Here is a 20,356-nt window from a genome sequence, read left to right as displayed (position 1 = left end):
GGAAAGCTGCAGTATGGAGCCCCACACGACAAGCTGCACAAGCTACCGAGGGACAAGGTGGATCGAGTCAGGTCGCAGAGCTAAAAGCCATCCAGTTGGCTTTGGATATTGCTGAACGAGAGAAGTGGCCAAGGCTCTATCTCTACACTGACTCATGGATGGTAGCTAATGCTCTGTGGGGTTGGCTGGATCGCTGGAAAAAGGCCAACTGGCAATGCAGAGGGAAACCCATATGGGCAGCTGAGATTTGGCAGGACATTGCTGCCCGAATAGAGAAATTGACCATAAAGGTTCGACATGTGGATGCACATGTACCCAAAAGCCGGGCTAATGAAGAATATCACAACAACGAGCAGGTGGACCGAGCTGCCAAAGTGAAAGTATCACAGGTGGATCTAGACTGGCAGCACAAGGGAGAATCATTCCTAGCTCGTTGGGCCCATGATGCCTCTGGTCATCAGGGGAGAGATGCGACGTACCGATGGGCCCGTGACCGAGGGGTGGACCTTACCATGGACAGCATCTCACAGGTCATCCACGACTGCGAGACCTGTGCCGCAATCAAACAGGCCAAGCAGGTGAAGCCTCTGTGGTATGGTGGACGATGGTCAAAGTACAGGTATGGGGAAGCCTGGCAAATTGACTACATCACCCTTCCCCAAACCCGCCAGGGCAAACGCTACGTACTGACCATGGTGGAAGCAACCACAGGATGGTTAGAGACCTACCCTGTGCCTCATGCCACTGCCCGGAACACCATCTTGGGCCTAGAAAAACAAGTCCTTTGGAGGCATGGTACCCCTGAGAGAATTGAATCAGACAACGGAACCCATTTCAAGAACAGCCTTATCAACACGTGGGCCAAAGAACATGGCATTGAATGGATATATCATATTCCTTACCATGCGCCAGCTGCCGGGAAAGTCGAACGGTGTAATGGACTCCTTAAGACTACTTTGAAAGCACTTGGTGGTGGAACCTTCAGAAATTGGGAAATGAACTTGGCCAAAGCCACCTGGATGGTTAACACCCGAGGGTCCATCAATCGAACCGGTCCTGCCCACTCTGAACCCCTGCACACAGTGGATGGGGACAAGGTCCCAGTAGTACACATGAAAGGTATTTTAGGAAAGACTGTTTGGATTAATCCCACCACAGGCAAAGGCAAACCAATCCGTGGGATTGTTTTTGCTCAAGGACATGGTTGCACCTGGTGGGTAATGCAGAAAGATGGGGAAACCCGTTGTGTACCGCAAAGAGACCTAACTTTTAGTGAGAACTGTATGTAAGGTTTCATTTTGTATTATATATCTGTAAGAGGGTATTGGTTTGGGTGTGATGTAGATGGTAATAGAATAAGGGGTGGATTATGTCCTGGGGTACAATGCAAAAATGTGTATTCTATCACCATCTGTTAAAATGTGGGAGGGGTGGTGATCCTTATCTCTGTGGGAGATATCCTCTGCTGATGTGCCATCTGATAAGATGGGGGGATGATCATCGTTATCTATTCACAACCCATCCTTCCTCCAGAAGATATATTCTGTTAATGGGCCATTAAGTCCTATTGTGTGACTGATAAGATTACATCACCCCATTGGGAGATGCCCCAACCAGGGGCAGGAGCCAAGCCTTTCCTACCTAGATAAAAAACTGGGGTTTGGGACCCGAGGGCAGACCTTTCTACTGGATCCCAGAGGAAAGTCGGACCTTTTTCCACATCATTGCTGGATCTTCGGAGGAAAACTGCACCTTCTACAGGAGCACTGCTTCAACAGAACCACATCTGTCATCCAGGAGGACTGCAGCCACCATTTATACGGACTGCTACCAACACCCTGACTGACAGGGTGTCAGGTTGTATTGCTGACTGTGTTGGTGGTTGTTTCTTTTATATTATTGCATTTATTTTATTTTTTTTTCTCTTTTCTCCTATTAAATTGTATTACTGACTTGGAGTCTCGCACTGGTTTTACTTTCAAACCAACACACAGTTCAAGGCTTGAGGTCACAATTGCAGTTTGGAATCACAATTCCAGTTAGGAATCACAATTGCAGTTCGAGGCTTGAGCTCACAATTCCAGTTAGGAATCACAATTGCAGTTCGAGGCTTGAGCTCACAATTGCAGTCTGAGCTCACAATGCCAGTTTGGAATCACAATTGCAGTTCAAGGCTTGAGGTCACAATTGCAGTTTGGAATCACAATTCCAGTTAGGAATCACAATTGCAGTTCGAGGCTTGAGCTCACAATTCCAGTTAGGAATCACAATTGCAGTTCGAGGCTTGAGCTCACAATTGCAGTCTGAGCTCACAATGCCAGTTTGGAATCACAATTGCAGTTCAAGGCTTGAGGTCACAATTCCAGTTAGGAATCACAATTGCAGTTCAAGGCTTGAGGTCACTATTCCAGTTAGGAATCACAATTGCAGTTGGAGGCTTGAGCTTACAATTCCAGTTAGGAATCACAATTGCAGTTCAAGGCTTGAGGTCACAATTCCAGTTAGGAATCACAATTCCAGTTTGGAATCACATCTCCCGGTCAAGGCTTCAAGTCACAATTCCAGTCCGATGTCACAATTCCACTTTGGAATCACAAACGTCCTTCAAGGCTTTAGGTCATAATTGCAGTGGAGGTCACAATTACAGTTTGGAATCACAATTGCAGGTCAAGGCTCGAGGTCACAATTCCAAACCAAGGTCACAATTCCAGTTTGAAATCACAATTCCAGTTTGGAATCACAGCTGCAGTTCAAGGCCCTAAACCACAATTCCAGTCTGAGGTCAAAAATCCAGTTTGGAATCACATCCGCAGTTCAAGGCCCGAGGCCACAGTTCCAGCCTGAGGTCTCAATTCCAGTTTGGAATCACAACTACAGTTTAAGGCTTGAGCTCAGAATTCTACTCTGAGGTCACAATTCCAGTTTGGAATATTATCTGCCGTTCTAGGCTTTAGGTCACAATTCCAGTTCGAGGTCACAGTTCCAGTTTGGAATCACAACTCCCGTTCAAGGCTTGAGGTCACAATTGCAATCTGAGGTCACAATTCCAATAGGAGGTCATAATTCCACTTTCTATTCAAATTGTAGTTCAGAATCACAATTTTAGCTCAAGGCTTGAGCTCAGAATTCCACTCTGTGGTCACAATTCCAGTTTGGAATAATAACTGCCGTTAAAGGCAAAGACACAATTCCAGTCCGAGATCACAAATTCTGTTTGGACTTATAAGTGCCATTCAAGGACAGATATCACAATTCCAGTCCAAATTCACAATTCCAGTTTGGAATCTAAACTGTCATTAAAGGCTTGAGGTCACAATTCCAGTTTCAAATCACAAATGCCGTTCAAGGCGTGAGGACACAATTCAAGTCTGAGGTCAGATTCCAGTTTGGAATCACAAAGGCTGATCGGAATCAAAATTGCAGTTCAAGATTTGAGGTCACAATTCCAGTCCGAGGTCACAATTCCACTTGGGAATCACAAATCCCGTTCAAGGCTTGGCATCATAATTCCAGTCTGAGTTCACAATTCCAGTTTTGAATCACAACTGCATTCCCAGTTTTGAGGTCACAATTCCAGTCTGAGGACACAATTCCAGGTTGAAATTAAACTGTCGTTAAAGGTGTGAGGTCTTAATTGTAGTCTGAGGTCACAATTCCAATTTGCAATCACAATTGTAGTTAGGAATCACAATTGCAATTCAGGGCATGAGTTCACAATCCCTGTCTGAGGTCACAATTCCAGTCAGGGGTCACAATTCCAGTTTGGAATCGCAATTCCAATTTGGGGTCAGATTTTCATCTCTGGACTCAGGGTCACAACTCAGGGCTCAGGGACAAAATTCCAATTTAAGTTTCTGGGTCAGAGCTGCAGTTCGGGGTTACAGCTCCCATTTGGGGTCACAATTTCAGCTCAATGGTCAGAACTCAGGCCTTGGGATCATAATTCCAGCTTCCAGCTTGACTGGTGCCAGTTTTATGTGGGCCATGGCCACAGGGATGCTCCAGGGGTCTCCATCCCTCTGGGCCTGTGAAGTGCTTGTAGGGCCAGGGGGTCTCTGTCCCTCTCCCTCGGGGTGAGCGTCCCGAGCATCCCCAGGCATGACACAGCCACAGACCCCCCCAGCCCCGCTCATTGCCTGCCAGGAGAGGACTGAAGAGCCCCAGGAGTGCCCAGGGAGGAGGAGGAGGATGGACACAAGGCCGGGCCATCCGTGCTTCCCGGCCGGCCGAGGGCCGGGGGTCTCCATCCTCCTGTGCCAGGGGGCAGGCGGGGGCTTTGTGGTTGGTTTGGGTGGCGAGGGAGTCGTTGGGAAAGCAAAGATCAGGCACAGCACTGGATGTGATTGTTGCCCATTTTATTTTGTCCTTACCTTTGGCAGGCCGGGGCACCTGCTCATTGTGGGGGAGCCCCGGGGGGCGCTGGGGGCGGTGTCTCCGCCGTCCTGGCCCTGGGGATGCTCTGGGGGTGCCCGCCGTCCTCAGCCCTTGGCAGGAGCGGGGTGTGTCCGTCGTGTCCATGCCCATCCTGCGTGGGGATGGGAGGGGGGTGAGGCCATGTCCACCCCCTTGCCATTGCGGGGAGGGGCCGGGTGGTGTCTGTGCTCACCTGGGTGATGGCTGGGGTGGTCTCCGTGGAGCGGAGCAGTCTCTGGTGGGGTCTCCGCGCCCGTCGTTGCCGCTCCTCCGCTATGGGGGCGGGATCGTCTCCATCCTGGCCCTGTGTGGGGATGAGAGGTCAGGGGGTGACCCGGGTGGCCCCCGTCCACCTCAGCTTTGGCAGGCCGGGGCGCCGCCTCGTTCCGGGCAAGCTCCGTGGGGTCTGGGGGCGGTGTCTCCGTCGTCCTCGCCCCGGGGGGAAGCTCTGTCCGTGTCCGCCATCCGTAGTCCACGCGGGGGATGCTCCAGGGGTGTCTGTCGTCCGCGACCCCAGAGGGATGCTCCGTCGGCGTCCGTCCTCCTCACTCCGGTGTCTCCGGTGTCGTCCCCCTCGAGGGGAAGCTCTGTCGGTGTCGTCGTCGCCACCCTCGGGAGGATCCTCGCCCCGGTGTCAGGCCGCCCCGCCAGTGTCCACGCTCCTCTCCTCGGGGGGATGCTGTGTCGGCGTCCGCCATCGTTGTCCAGGGCGGATGCTCCGGCCGGTGTCCGTCCGCCTTACCCAGGGGAAGAACCGGGGGGAACCGGGGGCGCGGCCTCTCCGTCGTTGTCCGTCGTCCTCGCCCTGGTGTCCGCCCTCCTTGTCCCGAGGGGAGCGCCACGGCCCGGGGTGTCTCCGTCGTGTCCATCCTCATCCTGTGTGGGGATGGGAGGGGGCGGTCAGGACATCACCGCGCCCTTCCTATTACCGGGAGGGGCCGGGTGGTCTCTGTTCTCACCTGGGTGATGGCTGGGGTGGTCTCCGTGGAGCGGAGCAGTCTCTGGTGGGGTCCCCGCGTCCGTCGTTGCCGCTCCTCCGCTATGGGGGCGGGATCGTCTCCATCCTGGTCCTGTGTGGGGATGAGAGGTCAGGGGGTGACCCGGGTGGTCCCCGTCCACCTCAGATTTGGCAGGCCAGGGCGCCTCCTCGTTCCGGGAGAGTACCGGGGGGTTCTGGGGGCGGTGTCTCCGTCGTCCTCGCCCCGGGGGGAAGCTCTGTCCGTGTCCGTCATCCGTAGTCCACGCGGGGGACGCCCCGGGCCGTGTCCGGCCTCCGTCATCGTGGCCCCCAGGCGGATGCGCGCCCCGCTGTCCGCCCTCCTCAATCCAAGGGGAGTACCAGGGTGTCTCCGTCGTGTCCATCCTCATCCTGCGTGCAGATGGGAAGAGAGATCAGGACATCACTGCGCCCGTCCCATTGCTGGGCGGGGCCGGGTGGTGTCTGTGCTCACCTTGGTGATGGGTGGGGTGGTCTCCGTGGAGCGGAGCCATCGGTGGGGTCTCCGTGCCCATCGTTGCCCAGTAGATGATGCCGATCTCCGCCCGCTCCGCGGGTGTCCTCCCGGTGCGCTCCTCGGGGCCCCTCGCCGGGGTCTCCTCCTCCTGCCGCTGTTCCCGATCCCGAACTGAGCCAAAGGGGCCCACGGGGCCTCTTTATATACCCAGAACAAGCCCCACCCTCCTTGGCGACAGCCAATGGGAATCGAGAACCAAGGTTGTGGGCGGAGCAAACAGCGTTCCACATTGTGAGGACATAGAGAGGAGGCGTGGCCAGGCGGTGAGAGAGCGATCTGATTGGTCGGGAGGAGGGCTCCAAAAGGGGCGTGGCTCGGGGCTGGGGTGTGGGCGGCAGGTGTGAGGGCGGGGTGGGGGAGGGGCCGGGGTCACGCCGCCATTTTGGGAGCAGCTCCGGGCGCTCCCAGTCCCTCCCCAGCTCTCCTGGGGCCTCTTCAGGCCCTGCAAGGGGCTCGGAGCTCTCCCTGGATGCTTCCCTTCCCCCGGTGAACATTCCCAGCTCTCCCAGCCCGGCTCCGGAGTGGCCCCAGCAGCTCCACATCCTCTGGGTGCGGTCTCAGTTGAGCGGGGCCCAGGGGCAGAATCCCCCCGGAGCTGCTGCTCAGGCTGGGGGTCAGCCCAAGACACCTCTGGGGTCATGTCCAGCCTCTCATCCACCCACGCCGTGCCCGTAGTGGGAGCTGCGGAGGTGACAGCAATCATAGCGAATAAACAACCTCGCGGTGTTTCTGTTATTTTTCGTGCCGTTTGGAGCTTCCGCGGTGGCTCCCAGGTGAGAGTTGCGGATTTCAGCTCAGCCCCAGCGGCTCTTCCGCAGCCGGGCTTGGATTCAGGTGCAAGTGCGAATCAATCATTTTTGGGGCTGAGCCCCATTGGTTGATTTGGGCGAGGGGCGGGGCTTCCCGCGCTCTATAAAGGGCGGCGGCGGCGGCGGTGCTGCCCTCAGCGCTGTTTGTGTCGCTGCTGAGGGGCAGCTTTGTCATGGCCTCGGCGTTGCGGCCCCTCCGCGCTCTCAGCCGCGCCGCACTGGAGCCCCGCGCCCGCCGCCTGCAGCTCAGCGCCGCCCGGTACGGCCCGGGACAGCGGGGGGGGGTGCGGGGATGGCTGGGGGGCAGGTGGGAGCAGCGGCCGGCCCGCTCCGGCCGCTCGCTAGCTGAGGGCTGTGCAGGGGCAGGCCCAGCCCGGTTCGGGCGCCCCCCGGGCCGGGGTCGCGGCCCCATTGGCCCCTGCGGTTCGGGGCTGAGCGGGCGGGCCTCCAGCGGCCGCGCCGGGCGCTGCAGGCTGATGAAATCCCGCGGCCGCCTTGCGTGGGTGTGTGGGGTTGCTGGTGGAACGGGTGGGGAGGGAGTGGGAGCGGCCCCACAGCGGGGCTGCCCTGGCGTGAGATAGATGGAAACAGCCCCCATCATCACCGGGGTGAGAAGGACAGAGACCCCCGATCATCCCCCAGAATAAGGGGCTCCTCCGGCTCTGGGGTGAGAGGGACAAAGACCGGCCCACAGCAGGACTGCCCCGGGACAGGCGGATGGAGACACTTCCGATGATCCCCCAGAATGAAAAGGACAGAGACCCCCCCCCCCGAGCATTCCCGGGTGTGACAGCGACAGAGACCCCCAAGCATCCCACCCTGCTCCAAGCCGTGTTCTGAGCTCACTCTTTGCCCCTGAGAACCTCTGGTGCTTCTCCCTCTCCCTAGGAGCCCAGGCCAGCCCGGTCTCATTTCTTGGGGAAGATCCCGGTGAGTTTTGGAGCTGTCCCCAGGGAATGAGCACAGCTCTGAGGTTGCCAGAGCTCAGGGAATGTTTGGACAACCCTCCCAGGGATGCACAGGGCGGGATTTTGAAGTGTAGTGGCAGGATTTGGATCAGTGATCGTGGTGGGTCCCTTCCAGCTGGGGCTCTTGTGATTCTGCCTCCTTTGGTCCCGGCTTTGATGCTGGAACCGAGCCTCAAAGGTGCTGCTGCCAAAGGCCCTGCCGAAGCAGGAGGGCTGGAGCCTCTCCCCACTGGTTTTGCTGCTCCATGGTGCCCGGGGCTGGCAGCTGGTGGCCCCGGGGCTGTGGTGACGCTGTGCTGCTGCAGAGGGGATGCCGTGGTGATCTCGGGGAGGAAGCTGGCCCGGCAGATCCGGCAGGAAGCGCGGCACGAGGTGGAGCAGTGGGTGGCTGCGGGCAACAGGAGGCCCCACCTGAGCGTGGTGCTGGTGGGGGAGAACCCTGCCAGCCACTCCTACGTCCTCAACAAAACCAAAGCAGCGGCTGATGTGGGTGAGTGAGAGCTTTCCTGCCCAAAAACGCGTGGTGTGGTTGGGAATCCTCGATGCTGGAAGCTTTTTGGGATGTACCCACATGTTGGCTTTTCAGCTTCACCCAGAATTTGGGTTCTTGTGGCTGCCCACTTGTACTGGGGTGTTTTTAAATGTGATCAGTTGGATCCTTCGGGGCAACTCCAGCTCTGTGACTGGGGTTTTTCAGCTCTCCCAGAGCCATAAAAAGTACAGGAGGGGATTTTTGGCCTCCTTTTCCCATCTTTTCCCTCTCTGCACTCTGACTCCTTCCCATCCTGCAATCCAAGGCCCGGGTCAGGGGCAGTCAATGGTGTCATTTAACCCGGGTCCTGAATAGCTGGAGCTGCTTTTGGAGCTGCCATTTTTAGGCAAACATCCCTTTTTTACCGTGTCCAGAGGCCTCTCAGGCCCTGTGGTTTTATTGTTTTGGGAGCAGCCTTTGCTTGGGCTTCTCCTTACTCTGGGAGGGTCCCAAACACCCCTTGCTGCAGCCCCTCGTAATCATCCTCCACAACAAATCCCCAGACTTGTGAAGGTGTTTCCAGCCTGCGAGCTGCACAAAGCCTTCCATGCTCGGCGTGCTCCTCCCCCGTTCAGGCAGGCAGCGAACCGGGGCGGTTGAAATGCACAAACCGTGGCAGGATCGGCCTTTTGTGGCTGCCTGACGCCGTGGCTGTGGCGGTTGCAGGGATCAGCAGCGAGACCATCCTCAGGCCGGCCTCCATCAGCGAGGAGGAGCTGCTGGAGCTCATCGGCAAACTCAACAGCGATGCAGCCGTGGACGGGCTGCTGGTGCAGCTTCCCCTGCCTGGTGAGCAGCTCAGTTGCCCCCTGCTGCATTCCCAGAACGCTGCCAAGGCTTGCAGGATGGGGAGCACGGAGGGGGATCCTGCCCTGATCGTCCCCCTCAGCACCAGCTGCCTGCAGGGTTCCGTCTCTGCGGGCCATGGAATCGATTCCTGGCTGGGAGTTGGAGCTGGGGGAGGCCTTGGGGCTGTCTGGAAATCCTTTGGCTGTGGGCAGGGCTGGGATTGCAGAGTGTTTGCAGTGCCCTGCACTGGGAGCTGGCAGCCTGCAACTGGGAGTGCTGGGGAGCTTCAGGCCCCGAGCTCTGAAGGGGCTCCAGGGTCAGAGCTCTGGCTCAGGGTCACAAGTGCAGCTCAGGGCTCGGGATCATAATTCCAGCTCAGGGTTGCATTTTCAGCTCAGGAGCTGGAGTCAGATCTCCAGTTTGGGGTCACAATTGCAGCACAAGGCTGGGGGTCAGAGCTTCAGTTTCAGGTCCCAATTCTAGTTTGGAATCACAATTCCAGTTTGAGGTCACAGTTCTAGCTCAGGAGTCAGATTCACAACTTGGGCTCAGGGACAAAATTCCAATTTAAGAGTCAGGGTCAGTGCTCCAGACTGGGGTCACAATTCCAGTTTGGGATAACAGTTCTTGCTTGAGGTCAGAGCTCCCATTCGGAGTCACAATTCCAGCTCAAGGCTGAGGATCAGAGCTCCAGTTTGAGGTCACAGTTCTAGTTTGATGTCATAATTTCAGTTCATGGCTGAGGTCACAATTCCTGTTTGAGGTCATAATTTCAGCTCAGTGCTGAGGGTCAGTGTTGCAGTTTAAGGTCACAGCTTGCGCTCAGCATCAAAATGCCAGCTCAGGGCTGGGGATCAGAGCTCTAATTTGGGGTCACAATTACCGTTTGAGGTCACAATTCTAGCTCAAGGGTCTGGGTTAGAGCTCCAGTTTGAGGTCGCAATTCCAGTTTGAACTCACAGCCTGGGCTCAGGGTCTGAGCTCCAGTTTGGGTTCACAATTCCAGCTCAAGGCTCAGGGTCAGAGCTCCATCCCAGGGCTCAGGGTCCCTGTTGCAACTGAGGCTCAGAGCTGCAGGGCACAGTTGGAGCACAGCTGGTCCCTGAGAGCTCCCTGCCCTCTGCAGATCACATCGACGAGCGCCGGGTGTGCAACGCCGTGAGCCCCCACAAGGACGTGGACGGGTTCCACGTGCTCAACGTGGGCCGCATGTGCCTGGACCAGGACTCCATGCTGCCAGCCACGCCCTGGGGTGTCTGGGAGATCATCCAGAGGACAGGTGAGAGCAAATCCTGCACAGTTTGGCTGGTTCCTGGTAATTCTTGCTTGGGTGAGAGCACATGCTGCAGAGTTTGATTCCTGGGAACTGCTGCTTGGGTGAAAGGAAATCTTGCAGAGTTTGGCTGGTTCCTGGGCGTTCCAGCTTAGGTTGAGAGCAAATGCTGCAGAGTTTGGCTGGTTCCTGGGACTTCCTGCTTGAGTTGAATGATTCCTAGCTGGAGAGTTCAAAGGTCGGGCGTGATTGGTGACAGGGGTGACACCTGAGCTCTGTGTGACAGGGACAGCACCCAGGGAACAGCTGGAGCTGAGCCAGGGGGGTTTGGGGTGGGTTTTGGGAAAGGTTCTGCCCCCAGAGGGTGCTGGGCACTGCCCAGGGAATGGGCACGGCCCGAGGCTGCCAGAGCTCCAGGAACATTTGGATTTTGAGGTGTCTGTGTAGGCGGGGACAGGGTGGGAATTTGGGGTGTCTCTGCAGGGCTCACAGGGTGGGAATTTGGGGTGTTTGCAGGGCCAGGGGCTGGATCAGCAATCGTTCCAAGTCCCTCCCAGCTCAGGACAGGCTGTGACCGTGTGATTTGTCCCCTGCAGGGATCCCCACGCTGGGCAGGAACGTGGTGGTGGCGGGCAGGTCCAAGAACGTGGGGATGCCGATCGCGATGCTGCTCCACACCGACGGCAACCACGAGCGCCCCGGAGGTAGGAGCGGGCTGGACTCGGGCAGGGACCCTCCCCACTCTCTTCAGCCTCCTGAAGCACTCTCAGCAGTTCCCTGGTTCAGGGATCTGGCCCAGGGTGAAATAATCCTGGACATGATCTTAGAATCACAGGGTTGTTCAGGTTGGAAAAGGTCTCCAAGGTCGTGAAATCCAGCTGTCACTCAGCCACGGGCACCACCAGCCCACGCCTTCATATGCCACATCCACACGTGGTGTGAACCCTTCCAGGCCTGGTGCCTCCTCCCTTCCCCTGGGTGGCCTCTTCCAATATTTTACAACCTTTCCATGATGGATTTTTTTTCCTGATATCCAATCTAAACCTCTCCTGGCACAGCTGGAGGCTGTCTCTGTTCCCTGAGAGCCTGACCCTGTCCTGGCTGTCCTCTCCTGTCATTGTGGAGTTGTGGAGAGCCAGAAGGGCCCCCCGAGCCTCCTCCAGCAACTCCTTGTCCTGTCCCACCCCAAATCCCTGCCTCTCCCTCCAAAGGCTGACCATGGGGTTCACCAGCAGCCCCTGATGTTCCTGAGGAGCACAGGGGTGGCCTTGAAGGTGAAGATGAGTCATTAAAACAGATATGTTCATGGACAAAGACTCTCAAACTAATCAAAGTTAGAAAGTGGTATGTTTATTAAGACACTCTAGGGGGTAATCTCTTAGAAATACGGCAGCCCCTACAGGGTTCCTTGCCCTCTGTTTATTTCCCAAAGTCTTACATTCCACACATTTGCATAGTCCCAGCAACTCCCATCCCTGCTCTATGTTAAAATGAAGCCAATAGTCCTTCACATGTGCACAGTTCTCTTGAATTGGGTCAGTGGTCTTGAAAGATGAAGTAAGGGAAGTCATCAGGTTTCTGTGACCCTCTGGCACAATCCAAGGTCCCCTGCTTATGGATTGTTATAAGTCCAGGTGCTGGCCATTGTTCTACTGGTTTCAATTTGTCCTTATAATTCTTTTCTATAAACAAAACTGAAACAAGCTCATAATGGGAAACAATACCTCCCTTATCTCAAGCCTTAATAATTATTAACCTATCATTTGTTTATCTAACTTACCGATAGGGATGGCTTCTAACCTTCAGCTGCAATCTTAACTCTAAAGTCACGATTCAAAGATGCAGAGCAGTGTCTGGGTGTGGGAGCTGTGTGTGAGTTGCTGTCCCTTGTCCCCGCAGGCGACGCCACGGTGACGATCTCGCACCGCTACACGCCCAAGGAGCAGCTGAAGCAGCACACGATCCGTGCTGATATCGTGGTGGCAGCTGCAGGTCGGGGGGCTCAGCAGGGCTGGGGGCGAGGTTTTTGCTGGGAATGCTGGCTATGAAATGTCCTGGGGGCTCTCTGAGGGGCTCTCAGGGCTCTTTGGGATCTCCTGTGGTGGAGCAGAAAAGGTTTTGGTGTCCCCAGTTTGGGGTTCTGCCTTTGAAACAGCAGCTGGCAGGGAGCAGCTGATCCCACCCTGAACAGCCAGGGGGAGTCGTGGAATGGGCTGGGGTGGGAGGGAACCCATCAGGATCGTGGATCCAGCCCTGGCCCTGCACAGACACCCCAAATTCCCACCCTGTCCAGCCCTGCACAAACACCCCAAATTCCCACCCTGGAGCCCTGCACAGACACCCCAAAATCCAAACATTCCTGGAGCTCTGGCAGCCTTGGGGCTGTGTCCATTCCCTGGAAAGTGCCCAGCACCCTCTGGGGGCAGAACCTTTCCCAGAACCCACCCCAAACCCCCCTGGGCCAGCTGGAAATGTGGGCTGGAAATATGGAGTATGGATGGAGAGTGCTGGGGGAGGCTCTGGGCAGGGGTGGGGTGTGAGCAGCGCAGGGGGAGGCTCCAGGGACAGAGATAAAGCCAGGCTGGAAGTGGATCCCCCCCATATCTGGCAGAACCAGACCCTCATCCCACCCTGAAACGCTGGCTTAGCCCCAGGAAGTTTCTCCCAGCCCTCCCTTCCTCCCTTCCTGGCCCAACTAAAGCTGAGCTCAGCTGGGCTGGGGTGGATTTGGGCACTGCCCCAGCTCCTCCTGCCTCAGTATGGGTGGAAAATGCAACAAAGAGCCACAGAGGTGAAACACTGGAAGGTTTTCCCTTGCAGAGGGTGTCAGGTCCTGGCTGCTCTGCCAGAACTCCCTGAGCAGGATTCCTGTTCTGTGCTCAGAGATTATCAGGGAACACAAAATCATGGAATTTGGGCTGCAAGGACCTTAAAGGTCATCTTGTTCCAACCCCCTGCATGCTTCCCACCAGATCAGCCCTGGCCAGCCTGGCCTTGGACACTTCCAGGGATGGGGCAGCTACTGCTCCTCTCCCAGGGAGAGATTTTTTCCAGAAATCCAACTGAGACTTCCCCTCTTGCAGCTGGAACATCTGGGCTGAACACCAGCGGCTGGTTGTGCCATCGAGGGGAGATTTGTGTTTCTTAGGATGGTTTAGGTTAGAAGAAACCCCTTAAGATTCTTGAATCCAGGTTATTTTGGGAAGCAGCAAGGTGGAGGTGGGTTGGAACATCCTTGAAACATTGGGATGAGAGGGATCAAAGGGGCAGATTTGTATTTCTTAGGATGGTTTAGGTTGGAAAATACCCTTGAGATTCTAGAATCCAAATTATTTTGGGAAGCAGGAAGGCCTGGGTAGGTTGGAACATCCTGGGAGCATTGGGATCAGGGTAGATTTGCATTTCTTAGGATGGTTTAGGTAGGAAAAAAACCCTTGAGACACCTGAATCCCATTTTTTTGGGAAAGAGGAAAGCCCAGGTGGGTTGGAAAAACCTGAGAACATTGGGATCAGGGGTAAATCTGCATTTCTTAGGATGGTTTAGGTTGGAAAAAAAGCCTTTAAACTCCTGAATCCCATTCTTTGGAAAGCTCGGGTGGGTTGGAACATCCTGGGAACATTGGGATCAGGTGGAGGACGAGCCTCCCTGAGCCGTGGCCGTGTTTTCCATGTGGAGGCCGAGCCTCTCTGAGCCGTGGCCGTGTTTTCCAGGCATCCCCAACCTGATCACGGCCGACATGATCAAGGAGGGGGCGGCTGTGATCGACGTGGGTATCACCAGGGTGCAGGATCCTGTCACGGCCAAGCCCCGCCTGGTGGGGGACGTGGATTTTGAAGGTGAGGAAAAGCTCTGGATCCTTTTTTTGGGCTCTGGGGAGGAGGGACAAAGCCTGGATCATGTCACTGAGCTCAGGGATATCCCATGGGGACACTCCAGAGGAGCCTTCTGAGCCTCAGTGTTTGAGTCCTGACCTCTGCTCCAGCCCTGCTCTTGGATTTGACATTTCTGTGCTAGAAATCGGCTTTTAGGCCTGGCTTTTTAGTGCTTCCTGGCCCAGCTTTTTGGTGCTTTTGGGGCTCCCAGGTCTGGCTTTGTGTGCTTTTGGGCCTCCCTACTTGTGCTTTTAGGCCCAGCTTTTTTGGTACCTTATGGCCTGACTTTTGGTGTTTTCAGAGTGTAGTGCTTTTGAGCCCAGCTTTTTGGTGCTTTTAGACCCGGCTTTTTGCTGTTTGGACCCTCTTGCTTCCAGGCCTGGCTTTTTGGTGCTTCTAGGCCCAGCTTTCTGGGGCACTTTTAGGCCTTGCTTTTTGACACTTTTAGACCTTTTTTCTGTTTTGGACCCTTGTGCTTTTAGGCCTGGCTTTTTGGTGTTTTGGACCCTCGTGCTTCCAGGCCTGGCTTGGTGCCTTTCCCCACCTTGGCCTTTCAGTTAAGCTCCTTTCACACCCAGGCTGGACTCACTGGGCCGTGCCCCCCTGGCCAACAAAAACCCACCTGGGCCCTGTTCTTAAAGCGTTAATCCTGACACAACCTGCGTGGCTTTAGGCTAGGAGGCCTGGTCTGGCCCTTAAGCCGAGCTTTTCCCCTCAGGGGTGAGGAAGAAGGCGAGTTACATCACGCCGGTGCCGGGCGGCGTGGGGCCCATGACGGTGGCCATGCTGATGAAGAACACCATCATCGCTGCCAAGCAGCTGCTGAAACCCAAACAGCTCGAGGCTCTGCCGGCCTAGGCGGGGGGCCCCGGAGCCGGGCCTAGCCAGGGGGCCCCTAGAGCCGTGCCTAGCCAGGGGCCCCTCAGAAGGTAGGGCTGGCCAGGGGCCCTTGAGCTAGGCCTAACAGGGCCCCACAGAGCAGGGCCTAACAAAAGGGGCCCTTGAGCCAGGCCTAGCGAAGTGCCTCTCAGAGCCAGGCCTAGCCAGGGCCTCTCCAGCCCACGACATTCCAGACTGACTCCCAAACAGGCCGATAGAAAATGCAATATTTTTTATTTATTGTCTCGCACGTGGGGCTTTTCCCCACTTGCAGGTCACAGGTATTTATTGGAAGCTTGGCTGATCTGGGATTATTCAAACTCCTCCTGCTTTCTCTTTGGACTGAGATTATCCACACTCCTGCTTTCTGTTCAAACTGGGATTATCCTCACTCCTTGTGCTTTCTGTTAGGGATGGGAATATCCAAACTTCTCCTGCTTTGTGTTTGAGCTGGGATTATTCAAACTCCTCCTGCTTTCTGTTCAAACTGGGATTTCCACACTCCTGTTCAGTGTTTGAGCTGGGATTATCCACACTCCTGTTTGTGTTTGAGCTGGGATTATCCACCCTCCTGAGCCAGCCCAGCTCCTGCAGGAGCTGCTGGGGATCCTGGCAATCCCAGCAATCCCATGGGATGTTCACCTCAGTGTTTCTGTTCTCCAAATCCTGGCATTCCCAATTTCTTCCTCAGCGCTGGAAGTTTAGTTTAAGCTCTTCTGTAGATGAATTACTTGAAAAAAAAATAATTCCAATGAAAGCCATATTTGTGTCCTGGGCCTGTGCAGGCCTTGGGCTGGTGTAACATGTTCTGGAGTGCAGCTAGGCTGACCTTTTTTGCTCTTTGGATGGTGAATTTTTTAAAAGCCTTTTTTTTTTTTTTTTTCCTAACCAAAGAACACGTGGTGGGGCGAGGGTGGGGTGGAGGTTTCCTGCACTGTGTTGTAAAGTGTGAGTGCTCAGTGAGTAGTGCAGGCTGGCTAAATAAAGTGTGAGAAGACAAAAAAGAAATCCTCTTTGTGCCTTGATTGTTAATAATTACTGACCAATTATTTCACTTCGGGAAAGGAGCAGGGGTTGTTTTAAAGCCTTTGTGAGCTGCCTCTCAGCAGGGCTCTCACCCAGACAGGCAAAATTGTTCCACCTGGGCTGAAAAGTGGGAAAATCTCATCCTTTCCTGCCTGGACAAATCCTGCCCAGCTTCCTGAGTGTTTTCTGGCTAAATCCACAGCAGGAGATGAAAGAATTTGTTTGCAGGCTCTGAGGATTGTCCAGGTGGATCTTGGGCTCTCCTCTTCACAGAGGAGCTGATCCCACCTTTCTCAGGGCAGGAAAGGTTGATTGTGATGCCAGACTGGATGATCTTGGAGGTTTTATTCTGATTTTTAGGGTTCCAAAAGGCCCCAGCGCTGAGCCCCTCCTGACAAAACCCCGTGGGGAGGGAAATTTGGGATTCCTGGCCGTGCCCCAGAAACACACAGAGAGCTGAGACTCGTGGAAACAAGGTTTTTATTAGGTTTTATCACCGAGAAATACAAAATGGTTCAAGTGGTGCCGTGCTGGAGGCGGCCGAGCTGAGGCTGCTGCGCTTTGTACAAAAAAAACCCAAAACCCTCAGGGGGAGCTTTACCAAAAAAGGAACAAACCGAGCCCAAAGCAGCCTGCAGGGGTTTGAGCTTTGCCAAAAAGGAACAAACTGAGCCCAAAGCAGCCTGCAGTGGCTTCAGCTCTGCCCTAAGGCACAGCTTCCAGAGCCCACAAGCCTGGCAAGCAGAGAAAAGCGAATCAAACCTGCTGGAGGAAAACGTCAGAGCCCAGCTGGAGCACGCTGCAGCGAGCACAGGGTGGGGACAGAGCTACGAGGGAACCCCTCGAGTTCTGGGTGCCAGGGCCAGGCCAGGGCAGTGCCAGGCGTGCCCAGGACCTGCCAGAACCAAAAACTGCTGGAGTGGGAAACGGCCAAGAAGTCTTTGTGGAGTTTGAGTATTTACAGAGATTGTCCTGCGCCCAGTTCAGACCAGTTTGAACTGACTGGTCCCAGTTGCAGTGCTGAACTGGTGTCCCAGTGCTGCTGGTGTGAGTGTCAGGTCGGTTCTGCTCACGGGAAGGGCCTGGGGACTCTGGGGGGAGCAGAACTGGGGGGTTTATCCAGGACAAATGAGAACCTTGATTTGAGGGAGCAGTGTTCCTAAACCACGGCTGGGCCTGGGCCGTGGGTGGAAAAAATTCCTTTAAAGCCTCGGCACTGCTGGAAAAATGGCAGAGCCTGCCTGGATCCCAACCTGCTCCTGGGGACCCCGAAATGCTGCTGGGGGGAACTGGGAGCACTGGGAGGCAGGGGCTGGGGTGGGAGTGGAGCCCCTGGGCAGCAGACCCCGAGGGAATCCCTGGATTCCTCCAGCCAGGGAATTCCTCCAGGAGAATCCTGGGATTCCCCCAGCCAGAGAATTCCTCCAAAAGGAGAATCCTGGGACTCCCCAAGCCAGGGAATTCGTCCAAAGGGAGAATCCTGGGATTTCCCCAGTCAGGGGATTCCTCCAGGACAATCCTTGGGTTCCCTCAGCCAAGGGAGAGAAGGGCTGGGGCTGGGAGAGGTCAGGGGTGAGGATGTGGGGTGGGCGACCAAACAACTTCACTGCAGCCACTGTTCCCATTTCCCTGCAGAAACCAGCCTGGATTCCATCAGAAACACTTCCTTGACTCCCTCAGGAACCATTCCTGATTCCCTGTGGAAACCACCTTAAATTCTGTCAGAAACCCATTCTCTCTCCCTCAGGAACCGTTCCTGTCTCTCTCAGGAACCATTCCCAACTCCCTGCACAAACCATTCCTGACTCCCTGGAGGAGCCAAGGCTCCGTTCCCTGCCCGGTTGTTCCTCATTGTTGCCCTCAGGTGGTAAAACCCTTCACCCTGAGCTGCTGCTCCTCCTTCCCTTCCCTCCCTAGGCACTGGCTCCTCTCCATCCTGCTGCACCTCCTCATCCCAGGAGCTTCCTCTTCATTCCCATCCTGCCCTGCCTCCTCCCCCTCATCCCAGGAGCTTCCTCTTCTTCATCCCCATCCTGCCCTGTCTCCTCTTCATCCCCATCCCAGGAGCCTCCTCTTATTCATCCTCATCCCAGATGCTTCCTCCTCTTCATCCCCATCCTGCTGTGCTTCCTCCACCTCTTCCTCCTCCTCCCCATCCCATCTGCCTCCTCCTCCCCACCCCAGGTGCTTCCTCCTCCTCCTCCCCATCCCAGCAGGGCCGGGTTCCTCCAGCCCCACTGCCGCTCCCGGGATGCCCAGCAGGGTTTGGAGCAGCCCCTTTTGGGCCACACCCCCCCAGTCACCCCATTCCCTCCCCAAGACGGGGCTCTCCAAGGGATTCCAGGGATCTGGGAGCAGGGATGTGCTCTCCCCATCCCTCTCAGCCCCACAAACCTCCTCCCACCCCAAGAGCACCCATCAGATCATCCCCCTTTTCCATCAGCACATCCTGGCTGCTCCCACAGCCCCAAGCACCTGCAGCTCCTCCAGCCAGAGCGGGGCCAAACTCACCAATCCCACCTTTCTGGCCAAAATCACCAATGTCATCTTTCTAGAGCCAAAATCACCAATCCCACCTTTCTGGCACTAAAATCACTGGTTCCACCTTTCCTGATCTAAAATCACCGATCCCACCTTTCTGGCCCCATTCCGCCGCCCGCGGCGATGCCTTCTCCCAGCGGGAGGAGAGGGAATTCCGGAGCGCGCGACCCTAAAATCTACCGGAGCGCCGGGACCGCCGGGGCCTCGTGCGCCCAGCAGAGAGAAATGAACCCAATTTCCTTTATATATATATATGAACGAGGCCCTATCAATATATATATATATGTATATCTATATGAACATGGTGCTATCAATATATATATCTATATCTATATGAGCACGGCGCTATTGAGATATATATATATATATGTGAATGAGGCGCTATCAATATATATATATATATATGAACACAGCACTGTGGAGATATATATATATATATATATGAGAACATGGCACTATCGAGAGATATATATCTATATGAACACAGCGCTATTGATATATATGTATCTATGTGAACGAGGTGCTATCGAGATATATATATATATATGAACAAGGTCCTATCAAGATATATATATCTCTCTCTATATTTACACTGCACTATTGATATATCTATATGAACACAGCACTATCGATATATATATATATGAACACAGTGCTATCGAGATATATATATCTATATGAACACGGCGCTATCGAGATATAGATATATATATATGAACGAGGTGCTCTCAAGATATAGATATATATATATATATGAATGAGGCGCTATCAAGATACAGATATAGATATATATACATATATATATATATATGAAGGAGGCGCTCGTTTGTAGCCCGGGGCTATAGCGTGGTCTCGCTGCCCACGTCCCGCGGAGCCTTTTCCGTGTCGCTGTCCTCGTAGTCCGACTCCATCTCGATCTTCACCTGGGGCACGGCACAGATGGGGTTTCGGGAGTAGTTAAAGGCGGGAGACGACGGGCACGAGATCTTCAGGTGCAGGGTGATGCTGGGGGGCAGGAGGGGAGAGGGGGATCAGCAGCCAGGGGGGGCTGCCCCCACCCCAAACCCACCCCGGGGGAGGCTGGGGGTTGAAGATTTGGAGCTTTCTAGATAATTTTTCGTATATTTTCCATGCATTTAAAATTTATTTTTCATATCTATTTTTCATATCTATTTCATTTTTTCATATATTTTTAATATAGTCTCCATATATTTTCTATATTTTTACATGTTTTTTTAAATTTTTCCATATATTGTCATATGTTCTCCATATATTTTCTGTATTTTTACATATTTTTAATTTTTTTTCCATATATGTTTCATATATTTTTAATATCTATTTTAATATATATTTCATATATTTTAAAATATTTTTTTCATATATATTTAAAAATAGATTTTATATATATATATTTATATATTCATATATTATTCTCACGTATTTTCCATATTTTAATATATTTTTTCATATCTTCATATATTATTCCTATATATTTTCATAAAATTTCCATATATTTTATATCTATTTTTATATGTTTTTCATATATTGTTTATATTTTTTCATATACATTTTTCATATATTCACATATTATTCCTGCATATTTTTCATATATATTTCAGCTATTTCTCATGTATATTTTTCACATATTCATATATTTGGTAGGCTGTTCACACATAGTTAGATTTTTGGCATTTTTCCTACCCTTTCACTTAGCTTTTAGAATAATAAATTAACCCTTT

General features: G+C 53.9%; 3 protein-coding genes across 5 annotated transcripts in view; 1 reads left to right on the top strand and 2 right to left on the bottom strand.

Annotated features, from left to right (window-relative positions):
• Window positions 1-1,710: 1,710 nt before the first annotated feature.
• Window positions 1,711-6,256, bottom strand: LOC148220972 (uncharacterized). 3 transcript variants are annotated; one of them, XR_015808640.1, is made up of 6 exons: window positions 5,865-6,256; window positions 5,578-5,782; window positions 5,373-5,483; window positions 4,607-5,289; window positions 4,371-4,525; window positions 1,711-3,578 (listed from the first exon to the last, which is right to left on the bottom strand). XR_015808640.1 is itself a non-coding variant. In XM_088179918.1 (4 exons), the coding sequence occupies exons 1-4, from the start codon at window positions 6,155-6,157 to the stop codon at window positions 5,152-5,154; spliced, it is 747 nt and encodes a 248-aa protein (XP_088036044.1). In that variant the 5' UTR covers window positions 6,158-6,256; the 3' UTR covers window positions 4,339-5,151. The 3 variants fall into 3 exon arrangements, 1 of the variants encoding a protein (XP_088036044.1); XR_015808639.1 differs by lacking the exon at window positions 1,711-3,578 and having other exon boundaries at window positions 4,339-4,525; XM_088179918.1 differs by lacking the exon at window positions 1,711-3,578 and having other exon boundaries at window positions 4,339-5,289.
• Window positions 6,257-6,862: 606 nt separating this feature from the next.
• Window positions 6,863-16,058, top strand: MTHFD2 (methylenetetrahydrofolate dehydrogenase (NADP+ dependent) 2, methenyltetrahydrofolate cyclohydrolase). The gene is made up of 8 exons (XM_088180145.1): window positions 6,863-6,995; window positions 8,010-8,194; window positions 8,903-9,025; window positions 10,152-10,304; window positions 10,895-11,002; window positions 12,198-12,290; window positions 14,010-14,135; window positions 14,890-16,058. Exons 1-8 carry the CDS (start codon window positions 6,910-6,912, stop codon window positions 15,027-15,029), a joined length of 1,014 nt encoding a protein of 337 aa, XP_088036271.1. The 5' UTR covers window positions 6,863-6,909; the 3' UTR covers window positions 15,030-16,058.
• A 488-nt stretch (window positions 16,059-16,546) lies between these two features.
• SLC4A5 (solute carrier family 4 member 5) overlaps window positions 16,547-20,356 on the bottom strand; it is a 39,597-nt gene continuing 35,787 nt past the window's right edge. Inside the window, exon 25 of the mRNA XM_088180146.1 lies at window positions 16,547-19,622. Within this exon, the coding sequence (XP_088036272.1) occupies window positions 19,457-19,622 (166 nt within the window). The 3' untranslated portion in view covers window positions 16,547-19,456. The remainder of the gene's footprint in view (window positions 19,623-20,356) is intronic.

Source organism: Sturnus vulgaris, chromosome 28 (assembly GCF_052056855.1).
Source record: "Sturnus vulgaris isolate bStuVul1 chromosome 28, bStuVul1.hap1, whole genome shotgun sequence".
NCBI classification, from domain to species: domain Eukaryota; kingdom Metazoa; phylum Chordata; class Aves; order Passeriformes; family Sturnidae; genus Sturnus; species Sturnus vulgaris.
This window is presented reverse-complemented; position numbering and strand designations above follow the sequence as displayed.